Source organism: Anopheles moucheti, chromosome 2 (genome assembly GCF_943734755.1).
Source record: "Anopheles moucheti chromosome 2, idAnoMoucSN_F20_07, whole genome shotgun sequence".
NCBI classification, from domain to species: domain Eukaryota; kingdom Metazoa; phylum Arthropoda; class Insecta; order Diptera; family Culicidae; genus Anopheles; species Anopheles moucheti.
In genome coordinates, this window is record NC_069140.1 from 58,105,528 (window position 1) to 58,120,974 (window position 15,447).

Genomic DNA, 15,447 nt, shown 5'->3' on the forward strand with positions numbered 1-15,447 from the left:
GAAAACTCTACCTAAGTACACAAAGAGCTCTAACGTTTTCACTTTTCTTTACAATACAGACAGAAAGCTCTAAGACAAGTTTAAACGAATGTTTAATTTGTCTATACATTCTTCCGTTTCGATCCGTTTAATTACTGGAAATTCACCTGGACATTTCCAATGATTCTACTTCCATTTCCACTCAGAAACGCGACCGAGCCCACACGGCAAACCACTTTAAAATATTATTACCAGGTCTTCTAACGATAGAATCTCAGTTTTACGCCTGGACCCATAACCTGTTGGAAAGAACAAAACCTTTCTTCTTAACGGTTTGAACACTAATATATTTCACAATGATCAGTAGCTTTTTATATAACATTATCTAAAGGCTGCTTGGTATCTTGCTTAATATTTTTTTATAATGCAAGAAGAACGGCCAGACCGTATTGTTTAGAACTGAAGGTAACTTAATCTAGCATACAATTCACATTCGTTTCAAGACATTTCCTACTCCAAATAGTGAAAGGTTACTCGGTCGATATCTTGTTTCATATTATAGTATATAGCATCATATATTTTCTAGTTTCATTATTTCTATACCACAACCATATAAAATTAGTTCCTTCTCGTGTTGTAAATACGACACACCTTTCAGGTCCGCAATGCATGTGTTGGTGCTGTATTCAACTACGAGCTTATCGTAGTGAGTAAATTTGGTGACATAAACTCGCTGGTCAATACCAACACTGATCAGTCGATCGTCGTCCAGAAACTTCAACCCAGTAACTTGTGCAGTATGTAAATACTTTTCACACAATTTTTTTATCTCTCGAACGTGTGGCTTTCCTTCTGGCAGAGTTATTTCTAGCAGCGATACCGTAACCGATTGATCATCACCCCCCGTGGCAAACACAAACTTTTCCAAATCCACCTGTTTTACATCGACGGCATTCACTCCGCTGCTATGGTGGCGGTGACGATAGAAAGGTTCATTAGGACACGAAGCGTCCCAGAAACATAACAATCCATCGGTGGCCATCGAAACAAACATTGATCTTCCATTCACGGCAATGCCAACCATCTTTAAAATGCATCGCCCGTAAAATATTTCGCTTATCAACGATAATGAAACATGCCCGTCGGGGAAGGAGAGCTGATAGATTCTTACAAACCCATCCGAACAACCGAACACAATTCGATCGTTAGACAGGAAGCATGCACACATAAATTTTGTTTCCGGATCGAACGTAGACTGCCGATTCGTTTTCCATCGGGTTCGCTCTGAATCTGTCGCCAGCAGCATGTAATCATACTCTTGTTTTATGCGAAAGGTTTTCAAATCCACACGCGTCACACATATCTGTGCCCTACCGCCGGCAGAAATCACTAGCAAGCTATCACTCTTTACGCAATGCTTAATTACAATCGTTTTTATACTGGAGATATGATTGAACAGATGTTTACGAGGTTCTTCCACTATCTGGCCCTTGTTCAAAATGTTTATGCGTAGAATATTGTCTTCACCTCCTGAGAACAACAATTGCGAATCACCCCGTCCAGCTACCTGTAGTACATTGCAGGCACGTGTGTGCCAATTGAAACGTGGAAGCGTTAGTTCGCTACCGATATTTTTCCGCATCGTAAATTGGATTTTTTTCAGTCGCTTATGTTGCACGAAAACATACGCAAAGGTTTCTGAGTTTTCGTCGAAATAGAAATCCCAACACCGGTGCCCTCCTCCACAGTCACATTGCATATATATCTCATTCGTTTTATCAACCATGAGAAAATGTGAATCATTAAAACCTAGGTAAAATGTGTTGGAACTACGGACCATTTTTCGATCGATCCAACCAATGGTTGATTTGGTGTAAGTTAGTAATTCCAACTTTTTTGAGATGGCATTCACGAACAGTTCACAAATTCGTCCATCGTGACCCGTTGTTCTTAAGGTATATCCATCCGACAGCTGTACAGCTGGATTATCGTCCACAGTGATCGTGGTGATACCTAGTTTACCATGCACATTCGAAAGCTTAAATACGGGATCGGTGTGAAATTTGTCGAAGAGATACAAATGTCCAGACCGATCGGCCATTAGGAGTAGCTCATCATTGAGCACCAGAAAGGACGTCAACCATCTTTCAGTTGCGTGAGGTATTCTATGACACGATAAAATTGTTTCAAGTGATTCTGCAAACACAATGCAACGGCCACTAGCATCGCATAAGGCAACATTCTTTGATCGCGCACAGAAGTTCAAGGACCTTACGGGACTCTCTTTTATCTCTGTCCCGTCATTCGCACAAGCGAAAGGATTCTGGTTAAATGATACGTCTTTAATCCTTACGAGATGAACACAATTTGTTTCTGTTACGTTATAAACCATGATAGTTCTACCACTAGCTAGGTAGAAATTTGTTCCTCCAATTTCGATTAGACTAAATTTAAAGTCTTCTGGCTTTACCAAACTATGTGCTATTGCGCCATTGTTCTCTAGTAGCATTACCTCATTGTGGTTTGTAGCAGCTACCATAAATCCGTTGGTTAGGTATTTAATTTTTGATACATGTTTGCCTACCGCCAGCACTGGACTTATGTCTACCATATTGCTTTGGTCACTGTTAAAGTTATCGTTACCATCAATGAAGTATCGAATGCAGTACTTATGCAAGTTTCCATTACTTGCTGTTATAAAAATTGTAGCACTTTGAGGATCATAGTCCATATTCCATAGTGTTGGTCCTTCGTCTAAACGTTTCTTCAATACCAAATTTCCATCAATAGTCCACAGGCAGAGATGAGAATCTTCGCCGATAGATGCCACTAACGATCGATGAGCTAGAAAAAAAAAACACAGTTGCAGTGACATGGCACGTATTGGGCCTTGTTTCTGCTACTTACCTCCATTTATGATTCGACACTGGAATACCCTAGCGGTGTGGGCAAAACAGTAACGTTCCTCTTGCAGTACTACCGATTTGGAACATTCTTGATTGTTGATCGTCAATCGCACATTCCAAAATTTTATTGAGCGATCATCAGAAGTAGTGGTCAGCAAACCGGAAGCAAAATCGCATGCAATGCAAAAAATTACTCCATTGTGAGCTGAAATACTTTGAAGCACCCTGCCACGACAATCTTCTGGTCCTGCTACGGACCAGATAAGTAAAAGCCCGAGAGCAGTTCCGGAGAGGACGACTACATTATCCCATTGTCGGCCAGTAATAGTAGAACAATAAAGCGTAGATCCATCTTCGCAGGGACTTTTATCAACCAATTCCCATTCCAAATAACGGTTGTTTTCCCCGCGTTTTAATAATGCTGCTACACCATGTGATGTTACAATGCACAGCTGAGTAGGAGAGAGCAGTGAAATACTACTAATCCAATCATGTAAGCGCCGTCGAACGTGAGGTACGGGTTGCTGGCACGGTTCTTCGGGAATAACGACCATCACACTGCCAGAAAATGTATGCGTCTGGCAATCTACAACGGTACTGTATGCTTCCCGACCAGCGTGAATAATTACGAGATACTTTCGAGACTCGATAATGCATGCTTCTATTCCGTGAATTTTATCCACGATCCGTGGCAATTGGGCAAATGTACGATGTGTGGTTCCATTCGGTGTGAGGTACACGAGCAGCAACTGGTTTCCGATAGCTGAAATTTGACGATGGGAAAGAACGTGAATGTTCTGTTACCTAAACTTGCCTATTGCTTATACCTATTAACAATGTTTCGTTACAAAGCACTCGAATGCAAGCTGCATCAGTAAGAACCCGCATGATTCGCGCCGGTTGTATTTTTTGCGGTACAAAGTTTGTTTATCTTTTTTATAGCAGCTCGTGACAGGAAATCTCACAGGAAATCATAGTCGCAGTTCGGACAAATTGCCCAATTTAGACATTAGGGATCTGATTGAAGATGAATTATATTGACCCAAAAGGTTAACTGCTCAAATCTGACGCTTTTCAGATAAAAAAAATGTATCTTTCATACAAATGGGTATTGTTGTTGTTGATTGCTTCATTATGATTTGCAAATGGAAGGAGCGCAATTTGCTCTATTCGAAAATCAAAATTGTTCTTTGGGACAAAAAGAATTGGTCCACTGATTGTCAAATTTGCGAAGTCAAATGTCAAAATGTAGACAACGGACTGACCTTCTCTACCTTGCCTAACGCGAAGTCGTCCAATCTTTTTTGCACGGATGGGCTAGCAATTGTTAAGAAATTGTTCTAGGATTTCCTCAAAACCGGCTCTCAGCTAGCGTATATTGTGAAGTGAAAATCGTTTATATGCCGTTAACGTTGATTACGCGAAGGATTACCCTTGTATGCCACATTGACTGTAAGTTGAGCGGTACACGGCAGGAAGCAAAAAAAGTTCTTCGTTTCCATCTTAGCGCGCCTCCGTCGACCCTCTGGGCTGGGGTTACGTGTGTGTAGCAGTGTGCAAAGTGTGTGTATCCCGTATAAGATACCGGGAAGGTTGGTTGGCAAGCGGAACAATATTGTGCTCCACCATAGCAACTGTGATGGGCTGCTAATCGGTGTAAAGCCAAATCATAATAAATCGATTGTTGACAAACTGACCGACCGACAGATATCCAGAGATTTTCTGATGTTCAATGCAAGCGTCTGCTGGAAGGAGTAAAAACAACTAAACAACTTTGGTAAAAGTTCTACAGTGGATTCAGGAAGCTGGAACCCAGCCTTACCGGAGATTGTTGACTAAATTTGCTGTATTCTGAACAAAAAATAACACTGGATTTCATATAAGAAAGTGAATCAGCATACCAACATCATGTCTTTTCACCCCAGACCTCCGGGAACCACGATAGTTTCCGCTGGTATCCCGTATATCGCTCCACCAATAGTACAGGTAATATATGACGAGAAACTTATTGCTAAACACGTTGATTGAATAACATAAATAAACATATTTCTACGTTACAGCAACCCATGATCCCGGCTATGAATCAGCCACCTCCATCTAATCGTGGCGGAAGCTTCCGTTCCGGGGCAACGATTGGCTCTCGTCCACAGATGTATAACAACAAACCTCCGCCCCAACCGGAACCTGTGTACGATGGTCCGATAGTGACCGTGTTTGTGGGTAACATTAGTGAAAAAGTGCCAGACCCAATGATAAAACAGATTCTTGCAACTTGCGGAACAGTGGTTAACTGGAAACGTGTATCTACCTTCGGATTTTGCGAATATGAGTAAGTATGTTTGGTGTAATAGAGAATAGTACGTAGAAATGTATCACACAGATTAAATTAAACGTTGTTTAATTTGTTCGCAGTCCTGCCGGAGGCGCGAGAGCCGTGCGCTTGGTGCATGACCTAGAGGTCGGTGGTAAAAAGCTGGTAGCTAAGGTAGATGCCAAGAATAAAGCACTACTCGATTCGTTCCGTGAGGATGAAAGCAATGCCGAAACAACGAACGAAGTGTCGGAAAAGCGGGGTGATGATGATGCAATGGAAGCTATCGGTCGCATATTGGAAGACTTCAAGGAGGAACTGGCTGCGGCTGAGCAGCAGCAAGAAGAAACGCAAGCAAAACAGAAGAAAATGCTGCAAACGGTAGACATAGAAGATGGCAAACGGGACATAATTAACAAGGAGATTGGAAAGTTTCGCAAATACACCGAGGAAGAAGAGTTAAAAAAGGAAAAGGAAAAAGAACGTAAGAAGCGTGAAGAAAAGCGAGCAGAAGAGAAACAGCGACGCTCAGTGTCGCCTAGGAAAGATAAGAAAACTTCAAATTCATCTAGGCGGCGCAGCAGGTCGCGATCGCGTGATCGTGAACGGGATCGCGAACGTGAGCGGGAACGTGAGCAGCGCGAACGCGACAAAGAACGTGAGCGTGAGCGGGAGCGAGAGCAGCGTGAACGTGAACGCGAACGTGAGCGGGATTTGGAACGGCAGCGCGAACGTGAAAGAGAACGTGAGCGGGAGCGGGAAAGGGAACGTGAACGGGATCGCGAGCGGGAGGATATGAAGGTAAACCGTAATCCTCGCGACATCCAGAAAGAGAAGGAAATGGAGGAGGAGGCCCGCGAACGCAAGAAAGCCGAGAAGAAAGCCCGCGATAAGGAGGCGGCATACCAGGAACGATTGCGGAACTGGGAAGCTCGTGAAAGGAGAAAAGCCAAGGATTACGAAAAGGACCGGGAGAAGGATCGATGTAAAGAGGAGGAACGTGAGAAAGAAGCGAAGCGACTGAAAGAGTTTCTCGAGGACTATGACGATGATCGTGATGATCCAAAATACTACAAGTGAGTATGACATTCTGTGTGCAACTATTATTAGTAACGATGTCTATAATATGCTTCCTTTTAAATTAAAATAGGGGGCGAGAACTCCAACGAAGACTTGCTGAACGAGTTCGCGAAGCTGATGCTGATTCCAAGGATCGCAACAAGGAGCAGGAAGAGTTGGACGAATTGAAGAACAAGATATTCAGTGGAGAGTACGATAACCCGACGCTCGAGTTCGAGAAAGCCAAAAAAGAACGCGAAGATCTGTACAAACCGAAAATACTGATCGACGTGAATCTGGAGCAGTCGCAACAACGTGAACGTGAGCTCCAGCGGGAACGGGTTCGCGAAATAGAACGCCAGCGTGCTAAGGAGCGGGAGCGCATGAATAAGGAACGCTACGTATTAGCGCAAGCTTCGAGGGAACTTGCTTCCGTTGATGCGGAACCAATCGAGTCCGACTCAAGTGGGCAGGACAATTTCAATTCACCAGCCGGAAGTGCACTGCAAGCAGCGAACAGTAGTGCGTCCAATGGGCCTGGTTCAGGTTCGGCCAGTATAATGGATGGAATGGGTAATAGTAATCATCACCATCACCACCATCATCACCCCCATCACCATCATCAGCATCACCACACTCACCACAATGCGGTGGAACAACGTGTAGCCTCTGCTGGACAGCATCCTCCACATGCAGGTTCCGAAACACGTGATTCTTTTGGTTTGATGGGGCATGGTAGCGGAGCAGTGAATGCATCCGGTGGAGTCGGCGGAATGCTGGACGATGATAGCTCTCGGCACTCGATACGGTCAAACTCGCAGCATGGAATTCCCGAGAGTCCAGATGCAAACAGTAACAGCGAGATGAACTCTATATCGGACAAATCGTCCCATCATCACCATCAACAGCTGCTGCCCCAACAATCAGCTGTGGGTCCCACAATTAGTTTGAATTTGAACGTGAACGCGAAAAAGAAAAGGCTCGAGATGAAGGACGTGTTCAACAGTCTTGATGACGATACGGAAGAATCGAACGGTCCTAAAAAACGAAAGCTAGTTCCATTAGGTAAAAGTGCGCTCCGAAATTGCCACCCATTCACTGATTACTAATTATACGTGTTTCTTCTTCTTCTTCTTCTTCTTCTTTGTGCAGAGTATGAGGATGGACGAGGTCAGATGGACACACCCATTGGAACAGCAAATAGCACGCCCGCAGGTTCCGCACCTAAATCATCAAAAGGGAAAAAGGATGATCCTTCGAATCGGGAAACACAAAAGTCGCAGGAAGAGAAACGCAAAAATATTAAGAGTATTATCGATAAAATACCAACGGAGAAGAGCTCGCTCTTTAACTATCCGCTCGACTGGAACGAGATCGATAGTACGATCGAGAAGAAAATTCGACCGTGGATAAACAAAAAGATCATTGAGTACATAGGGGAACCGGAGCCAACACTGGTGGATTTCATCTGTTCAAAGGTGCTCGCCGGTAGCACTCCCCAGGGCATTCTGGATGATGTGCAAATGGTGAGTTGCATGGATTTCCAATCCGGCCATTGAATGAATCTAGCTCAATTGTCACCTATATCCATGAGCACATTGTTTCTTTGAGGTCATCTATTTATCAGTGAACATTGTTTGTTTCGTTCCAGGTTCTCGATGAGGAAGCTGAGGTTTTCGTGGTGAAAATGTGGCGGTTACTGATCTATGAAGTGGAAGCAAAAAAAGTAGGACTGGCGAAGTAGGTACGAACACGAACACATATGCCAGCCATGACGATGCGAAGCAAAATGAGAAAGGATTTTCACAATATGGAATAATACGGAAGGATGCAAAACAATGTGGCCGTACAAAAAGGAGCTCATTCATATGTTCCCTACCTAAGACCGGTGAGTCAGTCGACAGCGGTCTGTGAAATGAATGCTGGTGGACTTGATTAAGCTATACCGTTAACGCTAGGAAATTGTTCTACAAAGGAAGAAGGAATGTCTTGAGTACGAACTCATCCATCTAATAAACCTTTTTCCAGATTTATCCCACTGCATCCTTTTTGTGGTATAATGACATGATGTACAATCCAAGAATCTGTTGACATATTTAAGTACATCTCCGTAAAGAGTCTCCAGCGTAAAAGGAGTTTCAGTTAAAAATGACATCATTCAATATTTCAAACCCCACTAAGCAAAAAAAGCCGGAGTTGTAATAAGTTGGAGGCGCTACATTATTTGTGGCCCAAGTAAGGTGTTCTACGTTCATTGAACTGTTTTTGGTAGAACAACCGTTAGTGAGATTGTATTGCCATTAGGTCTTGTTTAATATTATACTTTTTCTTAATTTCTTTGTTAGACGTACTCTAGACACGAGACAGTGACACAGGATTGTTGAAAGGGCGAATTAGAGATAAAACGTTTGGTTTGGTCTGCGTATATAATTTAGTATGAACCCATTGCATCGATCCGGTAACAGGGGTTTAAGTGGGAAGAATAGCAATAGTAGTAGCGGAAAGGGTTTGATCTATTTTGTAATGTTCGTTTTTCGAAAACGAGTGTATGTAAAAACTAAAAACTTGTGAGTAAATAATAGTACGGAAAAAGCTCCCAGCGTCTTCAGAACGACATTATTAAAACGTTAACCATTCACGACTTGTCCACTATAGAGATGCGAAAACAATAGGGAGCACTATGCCACGTACAGCGAATGTGTAAGAAAAACCAACATTTACCAAACATAGTGCAACAAAGCCATATAAATACACACTCAGCCGAAGGCATCTATCAATATGTCTGCAAAATATGGTCCTTCAATTCCTTTGCGTTAAGTGTCTTACGCGTATACCCATAACACTTGCATGCTAATGTACCAATCGATGTTTGAGCTAATTCTAATCCTTTTTTTCAGCGAATGTATGTATTATTTGAATGGAGGACAACGCTATGAAGAGTTTGTTATGGGCTCTTTTGGCGGATGACAGCGGGAAACTGCTACATGTAAGTAGAGTGAAATAGATTTATCAATTATTTGAGAAAGGTTTTCTCAGGAAGTTGAACAATTTTAGCAGTACAATTTCTCCATGAAAATCTTAATGTTGGCTGAAGGCCTATTAGCTATGGGAATGGGAATCGTGCCAAGAAATGTATGTGTAGTGGATGTAACTCAAAACTTTTGGTACAGCTTGCTCGTAAGAGCAAGAGATAGAGAGTAGCTTTCTTTGTAAACAAAAACCTCCATTTGTTATTCGGTAGGATAGATACGTTGGGAAAAATGATTTTCTGTGGATTTCGTAGAACTTGTAAACAATTGTACTTTAAAATGACCTTTGTTATTCATTTCGCATAACAATCTTTGCCGAAAACACTGCAAAAAATGAAACAATTCACTTTAGCCTACGAATGTTCTATTGAGCACCGTAAAATTCATCTTTGTATTAGTGCGAAAGAAAACATAAGGCTGGCCGATAACGGATATTGCATACAACGAAAGTAGTTAATCACACACTTCATATTTTAAACTCTTCTCTTATGTCTATTTTGTTCTGCTTTTCGATTACTTGGTTGTAGTTTGCAGCTGCTGACATTGTAGTTATGTTTTGATTTGTCATTACCTTAATGGCATAACTATATTTTAAAATAAAACTACGGATGTTATGAAGATAGCAAATATGCTTCGCCTTTATTAATCTAGATCGCACATTGGCAAATTTGATGAGGCCAGAGTAAATGCAATTCATGCAACCATATTGCAGTAATTCCCATTCTATACGCTTTTATCCTCCCTTTTCCATCGTCGGTGTGATCACTGTTCCACTATTCTCTTATTCCATTCTTAAATACGCTACATAAACATTAAATGGAATGTTACTGTTTTATTCTAGCTCCGATGCACGATCGTCTTATAATATCCTCATGAATGAGTTTGTGATTGCGTGGTGAAGTTTAACCATTTTGACAGGCTCTGAATTGCCCGTATGATTATGCTGCGAAACGTACCACTACTGAACACGAACGAGTAGCAAATGTCTGTGTACACTAAAAAAGCGGATGAGTAACGTTTAATGTTTGACACATCGTTTTTGCTCTTTTTCCTGCATGGATTGCAACGCGTGTAGCCAATCAGCCAACCGAGCTTAGAATGTTTAGCTGACTGGCAGGAATGCACCGGCATTTTCCTCAACCTGCAAAATCATGTAAATCGACTGCTGGACAACAGTAAACTAGTGATCTGAAAAATTATCTTTGCTTTGCAATTGATGGCTCCCCGTCACCATTAACCCATGTATTGATAAGTTGCAGATACGGGCTCAAGAATGCGCCCGCGCCTGTCCTGTATTGATATTTTCTGTATATGGCAAGAACGACACATCAGTCTACCTTCGTAAGGGTAGCATCGTTTATCGGACTCATCGGTTAATTGCATACCGCACTCCTCGCAAATGTAGCAGTCAACATGAAAATCTTTATCCATCGCCACCACGCGTACGGTGTCCTCCGTTCCCTCCATCGGTGTGATGCCTGTAATGATAAACATACCGATGCAAAGATCGAAATGTTAATGCAACATGATTACAATTGCAGAAAACAAATTTGCCGTCTCACCTTTGCCACAGCTCGCACATTTCGGAGCAAACATGCTATGATAATCGTTCACACAGTAAATCTTATTGTCTACATCTACTGTGAAGGGAACGCCGTCGAGACATTCGTTACAAACGCAACATCTGAAGCAACCCGGGTGGTAAGATTTGCCCATCGCTTGAAGGATCTGCAACATGTCGGCGTACAAAAAGGGTATTAGTGTTGCAGGCGAGTTTCAAACGGAATGACGTTTGAACGATTGAACTGTTTATCTCAATGCTTACCATCTCCATGATCAAATGTCCGCATATTGCACATTTCTCAGCGGTTTGCTGAAATCCAGAGTACTGCAAGGAAAGTGAAAGCAGAGTGCGGGATTTGAATAAATATTGCCTCAGTCACATGCACGCTATGTTGCGTTGCGTACCATATAATCTTCCTCGCAGTAAACCCGCCCGTGCACATTGTAGAAAGCTTTTCCACGAAGGGCACGACCACACGAACAGCAGATAAAACAATTAGTGTGGTAAAGGTTTCCCATTGCTTGGCAGGCCGCACCGGCACCGGTTACTTTCTCCTTACAGGTATGACAAATGCCGAAATATTCTCCTTGCTCCTCATTCTTCTCCATCTCCTCCTCTAGCTGGCGCGTCAGTTCTTCGATCTTTCGTTCAGCCTCAGTTGGCCCCGTCGGTCTAGGCGGAGTGACGTTGTATGGGAGCAGATTTTTGGTCAATCCTTTTGCTGAAAGAAGCACAGAATTCTACAATGTGGAACGAATACGCCGACTGTAACTATAAAACATACGTTTTCCCGATCCCGATCCTGTACTCAGTTGCGACGGTGTCGGAGAAACGGCACCTCTTAAGCCCATGCCCATGCCCATACCCATTGTGACGTTTCCACCCGCAATCGTAGTGCTGCCGTTCGTCGCCAATTTGTTGCCAAGGGTGCTGTTTGAGGAGAGTGTTGCAGCTCCTTTCGGTTGGCTATGCGATAGCTGATTCTTGGCTATTTCCATCTCCTGCAGCGTTGCGTACTGGCGTTCCTGGCCCACCTGAACTGGCATGGCTGCCGTGGTGGAACCACTGGAACCGCCAATCGGTGTCGCTGTGCCAGGGGGTGATGTCAGTGGACTTGTCTTCATGGACTGCAAAGTGTTGCTGCTCGAGTTGTTGTATTTGGTGCCACTAGTCATACAAACATAATCCGATCCATTGATATCCTCGACGAAACTTTTGTTCAGTGAGCTCGAACCGGAGATGGAGCTGCTGCGAGATGGAGACTTATTGTTCTTTTGCTGGGTTTTGAGCGCATCCGATGATTTGGGAGGCTGTGGTTAGGAAGAGAAGCGTGAGAATGATTAGTATACGAGTGCATGTGCGTACAGTACACGTATCTTACCAATGAAGGAGCATTCGAAGGACCAAGTTTGGGCGACTTCTGGTGTTCGTAGGGCAATGCAGCGGATGCTGGAACACCAGTAGCGTGATACTTCACATTCGGTAGCTGTACCGGCTGCGGTTGCTGAGCAATTTTCACCGAAATGCTACTATTGGTCGGCGAGTGATGGTACTGCTGTTGTTGCTGCTGATGATGATGATACATTGCAGTTGCAGTAGAGTGCATAGGTCCTGCAGATGCGACAGTGTTGCCACTTGCTCTGTAATTATGCGAACTTGCGTTCGTTGTTTCATAGATGGGCTGGGATTGTGGGTCCGCAGGATTATGGTATTGTTGATGAGGTTGCTGTTGCTGCTGGTGCTGCTGTGGTAGCGCATTGGGGCTTGGAGTTGTGCCGTCTGCACGTTGGTGATAATAAACCTGCATGGATCCTTTGGTTGCCTGGGGTTGTGCCTGCTGTCCCGCCGTTGGTGGTGATTGCAGATTCTCATAAATCGGAGGTTGTTCTGCAGCCGCTAACTCTGTAGGCTGTGGAGTGTGCGCGTATCGGCCAGCGACATTCATCATTCCTGGATGCTCACGACCAGGCATAACAACGCCGTTCGCCAATATATAAGACTGGCCTGCAGAGCCAGCCGGAACCTGAGGTTGTGCCTTGATGTTGTGCGATTCAAACTTCCGATGGTCATACAAGTGTGCGTCGATAGATTGCTGTTGTTGTTGCTGCTGCTGTTGCAAAGTTGTCGGATAACAGTCAATGTTCTCGTACACCGTTTGATAACGCGAGTCGTAATAATGTTGCTGTTGCATCGGTCCTGCCGAGGAGTTACTTGTCCTGGGAATGGTACCTCCGCCACCGGCACTGCCACTGGCAGAGTGATGAGATGAATTGCTCATCGAATGGGTGGGGCTGTTGTTGACCCTGTACTGATAACTGCCACCACTGGAACTGACACTATTGCCTCCTCCACCAATCATCCCAGCCGTGGTAGAAGCTGTCGAGACAGTAGCATGCGCAGTGTTACTCTGCTGCACGGGAAACTTGCTCCCAGCTGCAGCCGCTGCCAGCATCTGATTCTGGTACCGATCGTACATTCGGTAGTCATTCATGTTCACCATCGTGGCCATAGAAGCGGCCACCGTTGCCCCATTGCTTCCGGCAATGGTCCCCATCCCATGGACGGCCGATGAAGTTGAAGTCACCGTGCTGCTGTACGCGTTGTTGTCTGTATTTGGATCGTGGCCACTGCTCCCACTGGGATGATTTGCTCGCGGTAGGGAACCGATCATTTTTCCTCCACCACCCCCACCACTCTCGCCATCCAAACGCATCTGCTGCATTCTAGCCAGTAGCGCTGCGTCTGCATTCTGGGTATGCATTTGATTCGACATTATAATGGGCGAAACGATTTTTTGTTTGTTTGCCGATTTTGCTAAATGCTTCGCAATGAACTATTGTACGAAATATTGTATTTATCGGAATTTGCTTTCTAAACACGAGCCTCAAAATTGTGCGTATAGAGTTCACCTTTGTTATAATACTGATTACTCCACTGTAGAGTTTATGTTTACTTCACCACATAGCTACACATTATTCCTTGTTCCCTGAGTAGCATTGTTAATTCATTATTAATTCCATTACAATAAAAGTAACTTGCACAGTTCACACTGTTTTTTTCTCGCTCTTCTGGCTAAAGAATTTCACACACATTCTCGATCTGCATGATGCTGTCATCCAAGTAACAAAATGACAGATATCAAATAGACATCAAATAAACTTGCAACTGAAGTTACCGACAGATCCGACCAAACCTTTCCGACATTCTCACTGTTTTGAGATATTCAAGTTTTTTTCATACACCTAGAGCTAGTTTGAGAGACTTTGAGGTGCTAATATAAATCTAGTGATTATGTTGCTCAGTTATCTTTGCATGCATCATGCAAAGCGAACAAAATCACACATACCGTCTAATAATGCTCCCTAGAGGGCGCTTTAAATGCTGTGGGTTCACTCCACAGAAGCAAAGGGCACGTTTAATCAAAAATGAACTCGTGGAATCAATTTCATAATCATTTGATCGTGATTAGTTTGAAATGCGTAAATTGTTATTTAGAACCGAAAGTTTTATTTGTGTCTAACATTCGGACAATTCCTCATTGGAACAGCGTTTTTGCAATTATACAATTTATGTATTGTTGATCAATTTATTTCACTAAATATCGGATAAATGACCAACTACTAGTGCAAGCTTTAACCAAAATGGTTCATAAAAGTATGTTTGGGATTGTAAAAGGAATGAGATGAGTGAGAGCTACTACACGCTTGAAAGCTGTAGAATGTTCGGTAATTGTCTATTTTTCCCTATCCAGTTTGAGTTATCTTTTGTTAATACAACTTATGCATATTAAGATAAGCATATCTTTGAGAATTCATTTCTAGTAAAAAATATATTGCTATACTTAACCATATTGATGTTGATGTAACTAGAAAAGATTCTTTTAACTTCATTCATATTCCAATGAGTTGAATTTTTATTGTTCTGAATTATGTGATTACCATAAAGCAGTATTTGTAGTGAAATCGAGAATTCTTAACTGGCGAGTTAGCTCCATAGTGTTTTAAATCATAATTATTGCATGAGTAGAGATTTCTTCGGACCTCGATTAGACACGTTCTTAATGCTACTTGAACACGTTAAAATTTTATGTAAAAACTTCCGCAATGAATCGGTGCTTACAATGATTACAATGGTCTATTATGTTCACTTATTACAATTATATTTGCTGGTGGCTTTTTTTCCCTTCTAACCGTATTAAGCCGTCAGTTTTTTCCTCAAGGCAAAAATGCCTAGACTCTGGAGTTCTCCTTTGCTACACTTATTCTGCGCAAAGCGAAGATAAACGATTTTGCAATTAGAAGTTCAATTATTTCATCTTTACATCTTCCGCTATTGTCAGACTGTTGATCAAACATTCCTGCCATTTGTTCAACTTGTGTCTAGTTATGCCTGTTCCAACAATATGTTGTTTTATCTGAAACATTATCTTACACATTGACAGTCATGGGGGGATTGTTAACATGATAATACAATGTGCTTTAGCGACAGTAAAGTAGTTTATGCAAAACTTAAATCTCATTCTTGTATATGGCTTCTGTAAACTATCTTGTTCGACCATATCGCTTGTGTTCTTCAGAACATAACGTTGATGAACCGAGG

The 15,447-nt window shown here is 42.8% G+C and overlaps 3 protein-coding genes across 3 annotated transcripts; 1 reads left to right on the forward strand and 2 right to left on the reverse strand.

Annotated features, from left to right (window-relative positions):
• Nucleotides 1-550: 550 nt before the first annotated feature.
• Nucleotides 551-3,790, reverse strand: LOC128298970 (WD repeat-containing protein 6). Its single transcript, XM_053034796.1, has 3 exons — nt 3,713-3,790; nt 2,887-3,648; nt 551-2,823 (listed from the first exon to the last, which is right to left on the reverse strand). Exons 1-3 carry the CDS (start codon nt 3,771-3,773, stop codon nt 551-553), a joined length of 3,096 nt encoding a protein of 1,031 aa, XP_052890756.1. The 5' UTR covers nt 3,774-3,790.
• A 400-nt stretch (nt 3,791-4,190) lies between these two features.
• Nucleotides 4,191-9,070, forward strand: LOC128298971 (RNA-binding protein 25). Its single transcript, XM_053034797.1, has 6 exons — nt 4,191-4,871; nt 4,946-5,214; nt 5,298-6,272; nt 6,347-7,320; nt 7,408-7,781; nt 7,907-9,070. Exons 1-6 carry the CDS (start codon nt 4,794-4,796, stop codon nt 7,997-7,999), a joined length of 2,763 nt encoding a protein of 920 aa, XP_052890757.1. The 5' UTR covers nt 4,191-4,793; the 3' UTR covers nt 8,000-9,070.
• An 854-nt stretch (nt 9,071-9,924) lies between these two features.
• On the reverse strand, nt 9,925-13,818 carry LOC128309427 (LIM domain-containing protein jub). The gene is made up of 6 exons (XM_053045811.1): nt 12,230-13,818; nt 11,633-12,158; nt 11,253-11,569; nt 11,110-11,172; nt 10,847-11,012; nt 9,925-10,762 (listed from the first exon to the last, which is right to left on the reverse strand). Exons 1-6 carry the CDS (start codon nt 13,619-13,621, stop codon nt 10,518-10,520), a joined length of 2,709 nt encoding a protein of 902 aa, XP_052901771.1. The 5' UTR covers nt 13,622-13,818; the 3' UTR covers nt 9,925-10,517.
• Nucleotides 13,819-15,447: the final 1,629 nt, after the last annotated feature.